Source organism: Eufriesea mexicana, unplaced genomic scaffold, assembly GCF_001483705.2.
Source record: "Eufriesea mexicana isolate 0111107269 unplaced genomic scaffold, ASM148370v2 scaffold1357, whole genome shotgun sequence".
NCBI lineage: Eukaryota > Metazoa > Arthropoda > Insecta > Hymenoptera > Apidae > Eufriesea > Eufriesea mexicana.
Genome location: NW_016909472.1, coordinates 174,824 through 188,925, shown reverse-complemented (window position 1 = coordinate 188,925; position 14,102 = coordinate 174,824). Strand labels below are relative to the sequence as shown.

General features: G+C 22.8%; 1 protein-coding gene across 1 annotated transcript; it reads right to left on the bottom strand.

Moving 5' to 3' along the window:
- Positions 1–6,766: 6,766 nt before the first annotated feature.
- On the bottom strand, positions 6,767–9,639 carry LOC108547997 (vacuole membrane protein 1). The gene is made up of 5 exons (XM_017900748.1): positions 9,596–9,639; positions 8,296–8,643; positions 7,416–7,862; positions 6,983–7,252; positions 6,767–6,898 (listed from the first exon to the last, which is right to left on the bottom strand). Exons 2-5 carry the CDS (start codon positions 8,620–8,622, stop codon positions 6,767–6,769), a joined length of 1,176 nt encoding a protein of 391 aa, XP_017756237.1. The 5' UTR covers positions 8,623–8,643; positions 9,596–9,639.
- Positions 9,640–14,102: the final 4,463 nt, after the last annotated feature.

Here is a 14,102-nt window from a genome sequence, read left to right as displayed (position 1 = left end):
CATTCTCCGTCTTCTACAATTTTCTCCTATTTTTCTAATGGAAAGTGGATTCCACATGAGAAAAATGCAGATTCCCTAGATGCAAAATAATTAGAGAACCCTTTCCTTGCTTCATCGTGATTCTTGAAGGACTTTTCTACCCTAATTGTGATATCGTCTCCATAGTGTTTTTTGCAATGTGTGGGCTACCATTATCGGCCTGCAAGAGGATTTTCGTTCGGTTTGACGTCACTAATGAACCTCCTTTCTTTAATTCTACATCCAGTTTGATTAACCGTTAACTAGTAACCATTAACAGTAGCATTCTGCATTGGCAGTATCACGTCTTTGTGGATCTTTTTTTAACAGTATCTCCAAATTATTGAATTCAATTTCTGATGATCATCCTACACGTTCTTTATCTCCTATATGAAAATCGCCGGCTTTGAACCGTTAAAACTATCTTTTGCATGTATCTGCAGATACACCACTGCCATCTGGTGTTTCACTTCTACTGCCAAATTTTTCAAATTAAATAAGAGTAAAATATGGTTGACGTATATGCTCTTTCGCAGGATTCATTTTAAATTCAAATGAAAAACCATTTTTTTCTACAAAATTGAACGTTATCGTTAAGTTTGGTTATAGCAAAACAACTAATATTCGAGAAACAGGAATAAAATTTCAGTAAATTTTAGTTTAACGTCATTTAAGGGCGGTCCGCAGAATTTAGTGAACGACCTAATACATTGTAATTGCAGGTTGAATAGTTTAATCTATGCAAGAACTTGCAAAACCTTGCTTGTTTGCATTAAAATTTGGTAGGAATTCACCTAATAATCCGATATCAATCCATACGTTATTGCGTAATATCTTATAATAAATAAAAAATAAGTGGATGAACAACAGGCCATAATGGAACTACTGGTTAGAAGACGAAACAAGTCAAGTACGGTCAAGATCCACGTTGAATTAATTGAAATCGACGTTTGAATTGCATTTACTCTTGAATAGAAAAACAAATACAAAATCTACAAGAATTGGATTTATATTCACATTGGATAGATCCGACACAAAGCTGACCTAGAACACATTCATCGCATTTAAAGTTGAGTTAAGGAACAACGGTTCCACTGTTGTTCGGTTAGCGATATCCTCTTGCTTAATCCGCTTCAGACAATTATTCAAATAACAGTTCACATTACACATAGATAAAGAACGAATCGCCTCCAGCCATTTTCAACGAATGAGTACAGAAGCGATAATGCACAGATGAGCGAAATATGACTATACATATAACGATTTACACGTGTATTTGACAAATAATATATATGTATATCTATACATTCTCTCTTTTTCTATTTTACATTATTTTTCACGCAATTTAGACAAACCATACAAATATTTCTAGAATACATTCAATTATGTCGAAAACTTCGAGTGGTCGAGCGTCCTACTTTCGCAATCTGATCGTAAGTGCTTGATTTTTCCGCGTATTATCTTTAAAACTCAGAACTTAATTACTCGTTATAGACATTCACTAACAATTCACTAATTTCCCGTTACCACGGAAAAAATTAAGTATTAACGATTAAAATTACTAGTTGAATATTTTACACGAGACAATATTTTGATCCGTATTTTGTAATAATATACCTTGAATTTTAATAATAACTAATCTGTATTATCATGTTTAAAGTTTATATCATGTTTATAATTTATACAGTTCATCTGTAATATTTTTTCTCTTTAGGAACAAGTGAATAAGAAGTAAATAACGGTTATTAAATAAACAATCATATATTACATTATTTGTATAAATTGTAGAATCTAAAACCAAAATGATCTTTTTTCAACTTGGTTGACATTGAAAAATCTATTTAACTTTTTGATTTTTTGTAACTTTTTTTTACAAATTAAAATTATTCAAAAGAAAAATACATACCATCATCTTAACTAAATCTTTTTTCTTTCAATGATTTCAAATAGCAATAAATTTTGCTGCAAATTCAATATTTTTTTTTCTTTTTTATTTTAAAACAATAATAACATAATATATGATGTAAAAAGTACTTAAAATCCCTTTTGAATTACTATTTCAGTGTATGTACCATGCAATATTACTGTAAAAATAAAACTTCTCCATTTTCGATACCCTGACAATAAAAATGTCACGAATATAATACCAGTGATCATGTTTGCCACTTTATTATAATATAAGATTTAAAATTTCTAGGTCAAATATAAATCTACGATAACTATAAATAAACCCCCAAATCAAAATGAAATGAAATACAATGTAATACAGTGTCAGGGCAAAAAGTATGGCAGCTTTGTGCAAAATTTATGTTTTTGACTGTTTCATGAACTAATATCCCATAATTATGACAAAAAAATGTAAACCTTCCATGGTAGCAATAATAAGTTCAATAACAAATAAGAAAGATCGTCTATTTATACATGACAATCCATATTTGAATCAGAAGCAATATGTTATACATTATTATTACATTTTGACTAACACAAAGGCAAAACTCATCATAGCCTAATATTAGTTGAGATAATGGAAAGCCTTAAGGCAAATACTAATAAAATTAGAGCATTAAGCTAATTATTATAAACGTAACTTTTCATTGTGCAATATAGATAATTGAACATTTAAATCATTAAACCACATAGGAACATAGAATAAATGAGGGTTAAATGTAGTTCCTTAATAAAAAATGTCATTTTAAATACTAAAAACTGAGCTCATTGATTACTTCCTAAACAAGAAATATACAATTGTTAATCTACAAACATTTCAATACAAAATTATTTGTGCACCGTGATTCTTTTAATGACTTTTGATTCAATGTCTTAGAAAAACTTGTAAAAAAGCTATTGCCAAATTGTATTTGCAACATTTATTATGCAGAAATTTAAAAACTGAGTATTTATTTCCAACAAAGATTCTTTATTGACACCAGAAGAATCTACAGACCAAATATCAAGATAAAAAACAGAAACCATAGTCATAAAATAAATCTTGATATTAAACTCTTAACAGAATATATTAAGTTTCTATAACAAAATAGCAATACAAAGATTCTAAAGAGAAATAATATAAGAAAGATCCTTTTTATGCTAGTAAAACAATTCTCATTTAAATAACTTTTAAACTTTCATTGGTAAGAAATATATATTTAGATTTAAATTAAATCTTGTAATAATTCTAAATGAAATCTTTAAGCTAATATTTTCAAAGTTATCAATTATACATCTTACAAAATAGATTAGTATTATTGAAAAACAGCATAAGAAAATTATTTTCAACTGAGGTTCCAATTGCTTAAACTTGCTCAACTTAATTTCACAAACATTCAATAAGGTTCAAATTAGAAGTTTAGCTTCATCATCTGATCATATCAAAATTTTATTACATAAAAAAGCTTAATTTAGAAAAATACTTATCAAATCATTATCATCATTATAATTGAAATGACCACGCTATAATTCTTTTTCTCTTTATTAAATAGCATTGTATAAATTTGCTAGGTATCGCAAAATATCACGATGTTTTTCCATTTTTTATTCAAGTATTTAAAACTTTATCTGATATTTTATTATAAATATTGCTTTTGCAAATATTTATTTAGAAAGTGAACAATATATAAACATATATATATTGTATAAATTACAGTTTTGGTATATCTCAGCATACAACGTAATTTTATACATATTTATGAACTAATATTTTTAAATAACTAGCGTTTAATTTTAACTTTATATTTTAATTTTATCTGTAAATGTATATTCTAAGTCGAAAGTGAGACATTGTAATAAATTTCAATGTAGTAAATTTCTATTTGAAAAACATAATCATTACATTAAAACTGTGTACATGGTGTAATCGTAAAATATTGACAATAATTGACACAGACAAATTTTGCAATCTAATTCACACATATATATTATCTAAAATCCAATATTATGTATAAAAAATGTACCTCTAATGATTAACAATGAATTTTGTTATGAAATTAAAGTGTAATATTTTTGATAAAACTAAAATAAATAGATAAGATAAAAATAATACTTAAAAGCCAAAAAATTTTTATTATTGGAACTACATATATAGAAAAACTATGTCACCTATCTGATGTTAAACAAATAATAAACTATGAAAGTGATTAGAACATATATTGAACTTGTAAATTAATCTTTTAATGAAAATTAAAAGTCAATGTACTAACATTTTAAAAAACAAATTATCAGCAATTATAGTAATTAAAGCTAATAAATAGTTCATGAATGATAATAAAGAGTAGATTGACAAAATATGAAAGCCTGTCATTTGATATTCATGATCTTTGAACTATGATTTTTGGACAAGTATGGTGCAGTATTATATCAGAAATATAAACAAAACTATAAACATATCACAAAACTGTAATCACTTATTTGTTTTCATTAGATATACTGTTATATACTGTTACCAGTAACAAAAATAAAATGTTTTACATTTTATATAAAATATTCAATTAATAATTTCAAATATTCACATACCAACTTAGTGTAAAATATAGCAATATTAATCATCAATGTAAAATATTAAACAGTATTAACATCAGTATTAGCATCAACTTATAATTGTGTATTTACACTATACTCGCTATTATATATGAGGACTATAATATATTGTTATATTTCAATTTATAATTTCGATTAATAGTTATATTCTTATATATGATTTCCAGCATTTATTTTCTGTAATCATATTTATCACACAGATATATACTCCATGAAATGATCTTACCTTTTATATCTTAATATTTACTGTAATAAAATAATCAATGGATTTTAAATACATTTTAATGTACAGCAATATATTGCTTGTATTATTTAATTTAAATCAATTTCTTTTTATTTTTTACTATAGTACTTCTTTACATGCAAGAAAGTAAATATTTATATAATTCACATAATAAAATTATAGGGCTATCAATTATTTTTAGTAGTAACGAACAATTTCACTTAAGATAAGATGATTTTTCATGTTTTCACATAAATATTAGTTATTACATAACACATTACCAATAAAGATTTGTTATATTATTACTTGTTCTTTGTTAGTCTTTATACATTCATTTATTTACAAACATATTTTAATATTTGTTAAAATATTTTTGTATCTATAATGTTCTATTTATAAGGAAATATTGTTGGTTATTATTTATAGTCATCTTATAGTAATAATATAAATCATAAACTATTGTTAACATATACACAATAAATATGTATGTCTCTACATCCATTATTTATAAAGGTATAATTCTTATAAAATTAAGTATTCATTTTATCACGTTGATGGAAAAGTAACAATTATTTAAAATAAATATTTGTACTTGTGCCTCCCATCAAAATATTTTGAAACAACTTGTATTGATAAAATTATCTACAATATTAAAGTTAAGTTCTAGTAAAATACAACAAGCATACATTAATCAAATATTGTAGGAGATGTTGAAATAAATTATTCTATATTAATATTTACCTACCGGAAGATACGATCATATAAACCCGGAATGTTTTTTTTTAACAGCAATTTGAACTCTTATAAAATAATAAAAATATTTAAATATACATCTATAAATATTTTACCTTTAATTTATATTTTTGTCACCTTCAGAATAGTCATAAATTACAAATAATATTACATCCATTTCTCAAATATAAATGCAGTACAATGAAAAGAGAAAGTGTTGTAAACAGTGAGAATGTGTAGCAAAAAAACATCGTTATTGTACATAATAATTTATCTATTATAAAAACTGAATAATTTCTATGAAACCACGAAAAATCACTTTAACATTTATTCAAAAGCAAAACAAATGTAAATGAACGTTTTTAATTTGTCCCATAAATAAATTTCGAGATTAATATCACATAATATGATATAATGGACTACATTTATATCCCTAATTTCATATTTTAGAAGCTAATCATAAAATTAACTTGTTATATCTTGAAAAATAAAAAAAACAACTAAATAAATAAATTATTTTAATCAATACTCAAATATAATTTATGCCATTTATATATCAAATTATGAAAATATTTTTCTGTTTTTTATATGCACATCAAAGGGTGCAGATAATGACATCAAGTGAATATAATACCACTATTACACTATTACATTATCAAGTGTAATAACCACTATGAATATCTAAAACAATTATGTTTAGCATTTTATAAAAAGAATGCACATGTCAAACAAGTTTGTATCATTTCCAAACATATTACAATTAAAATCATTGACATTATTAACATTGTAAATTCTACAAACAATTCTGAAATTATAAATTATGATCTTAATAATATTACGTGAAAGCAAAATGATCATATTATGTTACACAATGAATAAAAATCTTTTTTAACATATGTGTATGTACATTTTCAAATATATACACATATATATGTATATATATTATTGCAGAGATATTCCAACTTTTCTAAAGCATTCTAAAAAGTTATAATTAAAAAAAAAATTTTAATTTTTTATACTTCATCCTTTACGATTTATTTGTAATGCAAAAGTGAAATTGTGCACTTAAAAGTTCGACAACAATATTATTTTTACTGTTGTTGTTGTTGTTATAATTATTATTATTAATATTAGTATTATTATTGTTATTGTGATTATTATTAGTACCTTAAATATACTGCATTGTAATAGCAACTTCGTCTGTACGTAATTTTATAATTGATTTTATGTTTACATTGTATATCCTATATTCATTGAATTTTAATTAGTACATTGTTTAGTTCGTTTACGGTGATAATTTCTTGCTAATGCATGAATAATTGTTACTAAAAAGTAACATACCATCAATATTACAAATTTATCAAACAACCATGAAATTGTTGTTGTTCCATCCTAGAAATAAAACAAAAATTTATAACCTACTAGTACTAATTACTAAGTATATACATTACATATAATAAATAAAGGAAATTGTACCATAGATGTTTTGTCGTGCAATTTTTGTTTTTGTTCAATAAGATATTTTTTCAATGGCCCTTGAAATTTCGAACCAATGAATGGTACAATTGTTAATAGTTTTATAAATTTATCTAGAAGTTCTTCATTGAAAGCTATAATTACTGCAAGTTGTTGAATGTGCATTTTTATAATTGCTTTTCCTATTAGTGTAGCCCCAAAGAATGTCCAAAAAGGAATTAAATAATGACCACATGTCAAACCAGCAAGATCAAATAATGGATTGGGAATCTAGAAAAGATTTTTATATTAAAAATAAATTATAACTTTTCATAAAGTATGTACATATTTTTAATTAACCAATTCAAAGTTTATGTAAAAATATTTTTCAAAGGTATAGTCAATATAAAATACATAAAAATAAAATTAATATTCTAGAAAATAATTTACTCACTGAAGCACAGGCAAGAATTCCCCAGAAACCTGCTTTTTGTACAAAGTGTTTCATTGTTATCTTTAATCGAATTAATAATGAAACATTTTCTCCATTTTCTAATGCTTCTAAAGCTTCTAATTCTTTTAAATCTTCTTGATCAAATTCTTCAGTTTTATTAATTTGTTTGCTGGTTCGAGCAGCTCTAGCCATAAAATATGGTGGTAATTCACCTCCTGCTGTCCACATTGGATCAATTGTTGTTGGACATATTATTTGATCAGGATATGGTGGTTCAGGGAAATTAAGACCACCACATTCATATGCAGCCATAGTGACAGCTGCTATATGTGGTCCTAAATAAAGTACAAAAGTGTGTAAGCCTGTACCAAGCCCTACACTGGAAAGAACACCTAAACCTATCCAATATAACCACCAAATTATTTTTGTCTCCCATGCTTTCAATATCTGAAAATACAAAAATATTTTGATATCTTCAGAGACAAACTTTAAATATTACTACAAGTATAATCAACTACATATACATTATGTAAAATTTTGTTGTAACAATATTTGATATTTTATTTTATATATGTCAATTTTATCTCTAATTTATACTCTTTAATTCAATTTTACATAATAAGTAAATATTAGTAAGTTTAAATTTACCAATATTATTTATATATTATCATATGTACTAATATACCAATATATTAATAATTTTCAAATATATGTATAATTGGACTATATAAACATAAAATTATATTCCTAGATCCAAAATATTTACTGAAAAGAGATATATAAAACAAAATAAGAAATCAGATATATAAATGAGTAAATTATAAAGATAAGATAAGAATATAAGTACTTTTGCAATCTTTTAGTACTTCTGAAAATTTACCTGTTGCTGTGGACCTGAAATTCTACTCAATACCAGAAATAATATAACTATTGATACTATGCTCCATACTGTTTTTTTGTAATGCAATGTCTTTTGTCCTAAGCTAAATATGTTATTAAAAAGTTCTCGAAAAAAATAACTCAATGTAGTAATTGGATGCTGCCATAGTGTTAAATGGTCTGAATCTATATATAATTCACTATTTAAATTATTTAAATCTTCTGAAAGTAGTGCAGATGATGATCTATTCTCATCTATACTTTGTTGAGCACCATTAACAGGTGTTGAATCCTTCACACGTCGAATGGCAGTGGTATGTTCCAACATGATACCTTCTAACTGATTATTCTGAAAAAAATTTGTTGAATTTTTATTTATTCAATAAATAAAAAACTAGAAAACATGAAAGATATTAAAACTAAACAAGTATTCGAGCCACATTATATAGAATATTACAATTTTTATTAATAAATATTAATAAACATTTACAAATTTGATAAATTTTAATAAATTTAAATTAGTACAAAATTTATTAATGTTAAAAATGGATTATTATAATATTGACTCATAATAAATTATTTTAATTACAACAAGAAAATTACAAAAATGTAAATTAAATAAAATTGATGACTATTATTATAGTTTAATATATGTTGGATTATTATATTACTTTATATTAATATTTTTGTTAAATATTAATGAAATTATTAGAAATTTAATAAAGATAGAAATGAACATACATTATAATCAATATATTGCAACTGAATAAAAATAATATACAAAATAATAATCAATGGTCACTGTTATGTTATCATTATGATTATATTATCATTATGACTATGAGCTTCATGTGCAATATAAAATATAATCTATGCAAAAATTTGCAAAGATTATAAATATAAAATGATATAATCACATATAAAATACATATCCTTATTAAGAAAAAATATACTGTTAAGTGATTAAAATATAAATAAAAATTTGAAAAATATTAATTACTTTTCAATTCTATATAAAGTTTTAAATATACAGACTTTAACTTTTGCTTTATTAATAGAGATATTATATAACATTAAAATTGACCTTTAACACTATCTTCAGGCTGCATTTTTATTTCTCATTATTAACTGGTTAGTGTACAGTTATTTACTTGTTACACTTATTATAATTTGTATTAATTTTTCAAAATATTTATTATATTTTAAAATGTTAATGTGACTGGTATTAGATTAATAAATTTTCAAATTAATGATTACACACAATTAAATGTAATTTAAATTTTTTATATAATATTCTATACCACATGTGAGCAGTTTCCTGAAATGAGTAGATGATGCTTTAAGCCATTAAACTGCCATTAAATTGTATGTGACAATTTGTAAGATTGATGTCAGTGTAGTCATTGAGCTTTTGTATGTAAAAGACAATGTCTTCAAAATTATGTATAATACCAGAAACAGCTACATTGGCAGTAGTGCTCATTTCTCAAACTACTTTCCTTCATGTCATCGTCAAGCTGCATTAGTGAATTTGTATCATTAACTAATTACTAATATTGTTATAATTATAAAGGAATAAAAGTATTCTAAGAATTTTTTTTAAATATTTGTTACTAATATCTTGCACAATATAAATTGTGAACACTAATTTTCAAAGAATTTAAATGAAACAAATGTACATAAGAAACATTGTAATTCATGTCATATCATGTTATATAATAAAAGAATTTATAAAATTATGAATTAATAATTAAATTAATTAAAAAAATTAAACATTAGATATTTATTGATACACATTACATATATCTAAAACCTTATAAAAATTAATAGTGTATAATATAGATATGGATATGAATACATTTAATACATGTAATTATCTTTAATCTTATTATTTGTATAACAATGTGAATTATTTAATATTGCATGTATTTAACAAGTAATTTGTGTACAAATGACTATTTATAATATATTCAATTTTCATATAATCTACATATTAATACAAATAAATATTTATGATAATTTATAGAGATGGATTTTAAATGGTTTAAGTGTGTAGCATAAAAGCCCACATATCATAGCATAATACTCAAAATAAGATGTATAAATATAGTATTAAAGCAAATCAACATTATATTTCATAATGTAGACTTGTATTTATAAGTTACAAATATTAAATGACATGAAATATACTTATGAAATAAATTATATACTAAGATATTTATATAGATATATTATGTTGTTTTTACACCTAGAAATAAATAAAAATTATAAACGATTATATATAAAATTATTCTTATAAATTTTCATGCAAAAAATCATGTACGAAATATTTTGAAGTTATACCATTAAATTTAAAATAACTAATATACATATAAATTTAATTTAATTTCACATAAAAAAACTTTAAAACTCAGGTACCAGTCATCAAAATATTATCATACCTTTTGATAATAGACTTTCAAAATATAAATCTCTAACATTATTGTTACCAATTAAAAAAAAGTAACCATTTTCAATAAATTAATTTTTAAAATTTATATAAATATCTATTTTAAATGTGAAAAATAATTTTGATTTTTTTAACAATTATTTATACTTAGAACAATTCATTTTTTTAAAATACATTTACAATCTAAAATCTTTTCTAAACATACTTACAATCTAATTTAATCTTCAGTCTTTGATCTTATACATTTTATGTTGAAAATTTTGCTTTAACAATTTTCTAAAATCACTTGAAGAAGAATCTATTTAACAATTCTCATTAATCATAGATATTTTACTTAAATAATATTCATAATAGAGTATAATGTTATTTAAAATCTCCCAAATTTATACCATTATCTATAAATCGCACGTGAAACTAAGTCATGAAAACATATTTGAATGTTGGAAATTTATTTCTTACTTTCATATTTTTTTTTAAATATGTATATAAAAACAACACACTTCAATAAAATATATTTTCAAAGTAATATAACATATTCCAATGAAAAATCGAATACAATACAATATAATATAATCTGATGATATAAAATATAATTGGATTACCTTTTAACCTTAAAATACGAATGTGGCTAAGCGCAGATTCAATTGAAAATGTCTTTCTCAAATCATCATAAAACATACATTTGAGTAAAAAATAAATTGCTTTGTAATATCTCAAACGATCGATAACTAGCATGTGCACTTAAAAATATCAACGCTTTTACTCAACTTAATTAATTATACTGTCAACTCGACAGTAGCACGTACATTCGTATATATAATCCCCAACACTTTTTGTATGTACCACGTAAGATTAAACACGCGCAAGTTACATGAATAAAAATGCCCAATCATTACATTTTTTAGGTATAAAAGATATACATTTCCTTCAGCTAACATCAGTTAAAATAAATTCCCCTATATAACCTTATATTGAACATTTTGTATATGACAGTAATATCACTCAGAATTATTATTTGTTAACAATAAAGATATTAACCAATCAGCATTCTATCAAGTATCAATATATAAATTTTAATTAAAACCCAAATAATTTTGATGTACAATGTACGTTTCTTATCTTACATTTTTGTATCTTATCTCAATAAAATAAAAAATATAATATATGACTACAAAGTTTATAATATTTGAAAAAAGGAATTAAAGTAACAAATATATAGTACAAGGATTAATATTACTAAATCTAGTGACTTTTATAGCAGCTATGGTAAATTTAATAAGTTATATCATAGATCTAATACAAGTTAGATGTGATTCAAACGTATATATTTGAAATATACGCATTCACATGCATTAATACATTTTATTTCATATGATTATTCATTTACAATAAAATGAATATATAATCAAATATCGATCATTTGTTTACATAAATAATTTCTAAAACAAACATACACAAGTAATATAAACAAACTATATAATTTCAGTTAACAAAGTTTAATTAACTAATTCTCTTAAAAGAAGGAAATCGTGTATTATCGTGTATTGGAAGTATTGTTATCAAGTATTGTTATGCTAAAAAGAAATTGTTTATTATCAAAAAATATTAATATATACATTAGTTTAATACGTATTATTAACCGAAACAAATTGCTTACTATTGTTATCTACGATCTATAAAATCATGTTTTGTATTTTAAATTACTTATATATGTTGAAGTATTCAGATAACTTGTTATACATCAATAAACATATCAAATGAAATATGAATATGTTACGTTATGTTATAAACATGAGTATTAATAATTAGTGTATCTTAATCTAATCAAATATTTTAGATAATTACAATAAAGAGTCTATTTACTAGTATGTTAGGAATGTTATATTCATATTGATAAAATAAAGATGTAAAGATGTAATAGAAAAAAGAAATAAAAAAATGAAAAAAATATAAATTTAGTTTTTATAAAAATAAAAAAACTTACTTATTATATAGACTACATTCAATTTGTAAAAATTATCAAAATATATTATATGTAAGTAATGATTGTATACATAGAATTTTGGGGGAAAATCAATTATTTTATATATATAATTTACTTTTAATTAGGGAAATGATATTTGTATAATAAATTTAAAAAAAAGAAAACTTGCATGTGCATATTTATAAGACATTCATATTATATAAATTTTTGTGATACATACATTACTCAAATAAACATAATTTCTAGAAAATTTCTTTAAGTAAATTTCTTTTTAAATATAACATCCCCCAAATTTAATAATTAAATGATTGTAAATATGAAATTATTTCATTTCTTTTAAAATATTCGTATCTTGTAGCGATAAACTCTATATAATTAGAAAAATTTCTATGAATTTGTGCAGGACTTTTTATTTCTTAAATATACGAAAATCAGAATCAATGGGATAACCTTAGTGTAATATTTAATAATTTAGGAAAAATTGGGTACAGGGTTAATTCTAGTAATAATAACAAAAATTTCTATGAAATAAAACATGCATAGTTCGCAAACGATAAAGTTTTTACATATGCTCTTTATTAAATACACGCATATATACATGTAGCGCCCTAAAAAGTATACCAAAACAAAAGTAATACCTAGGATCTTATTTATATGTATAATACTTTAAATATAATTTAATTAAAATTGTATTAAAAATTATAATTTGATTAATTTATTTCACTTATTTAATGAATGTATGTCAATGTAATTACGAATTACATTTTTAAATGTGAATATTTAATTGTCCATAATTATAAAAAAAGTATGTATTTAATAAAAATACTCATAAAAAATAGTTATATATCGCTGTTAGAAGCGTTCAAATAGTGGTGGTATATTTGAAATAATTATTCATAAATTGATCATCACTAATTTTATAAAAATACGAAAGTTAAACTATATTGTAATTCTTTGGCTATAGTATGTTGAATAACATATTAAAAAATAACGTAGAAAATAAACATTAAAAAGTATTGCTATTTTGATTATTAAATACAAATTTACAATTTTAATGATGACTTTACTGTTAATAAATTATTATTAAAATAAGAAATAAGATTGACTTGTATTGTATAATTGTAAATAATTTTATAAGTATATTTACATTTTTTAATTAAATAAGTCGTAAAATGTAACAAACACTGCTATTTTGGTAACTTTTTAATAACTTTATATATATAGAACTTATAAGAATACTATATTTTTTGAATATTTTTAAAATCAAACAATTTACTTATTTTTATTAAACTTAAAGCGTGCAAAAATTTTGCATCCTTTTTTTCCTAGGTTAGGAAAATCTATATTAATTTTAAATGAAACCTATAGGAAAAAA

Coding starts and splice junctions, on each gene's coding strand:
- LOC108547997 (XM_017900748.1), bottom strand. CDS start 8,622: ATGTTGGAACATACCACTGCCATTCGACGTGTGAAGGATTCAACACCT. Junction 7,863..8,295: donor TTTCAGGTCCACAGCAACAG/GTAAATTTTCAG, acceptor TTGTATTTTCAG/ATATTGAAAGCATGGGAGAC. Junction 6,899..6,982: donor TGCACGACAAAACATCTATG/GTACAATTTCCT, acceptor TTTTATTTCTAG/GATGGAACAACAACAATTTC.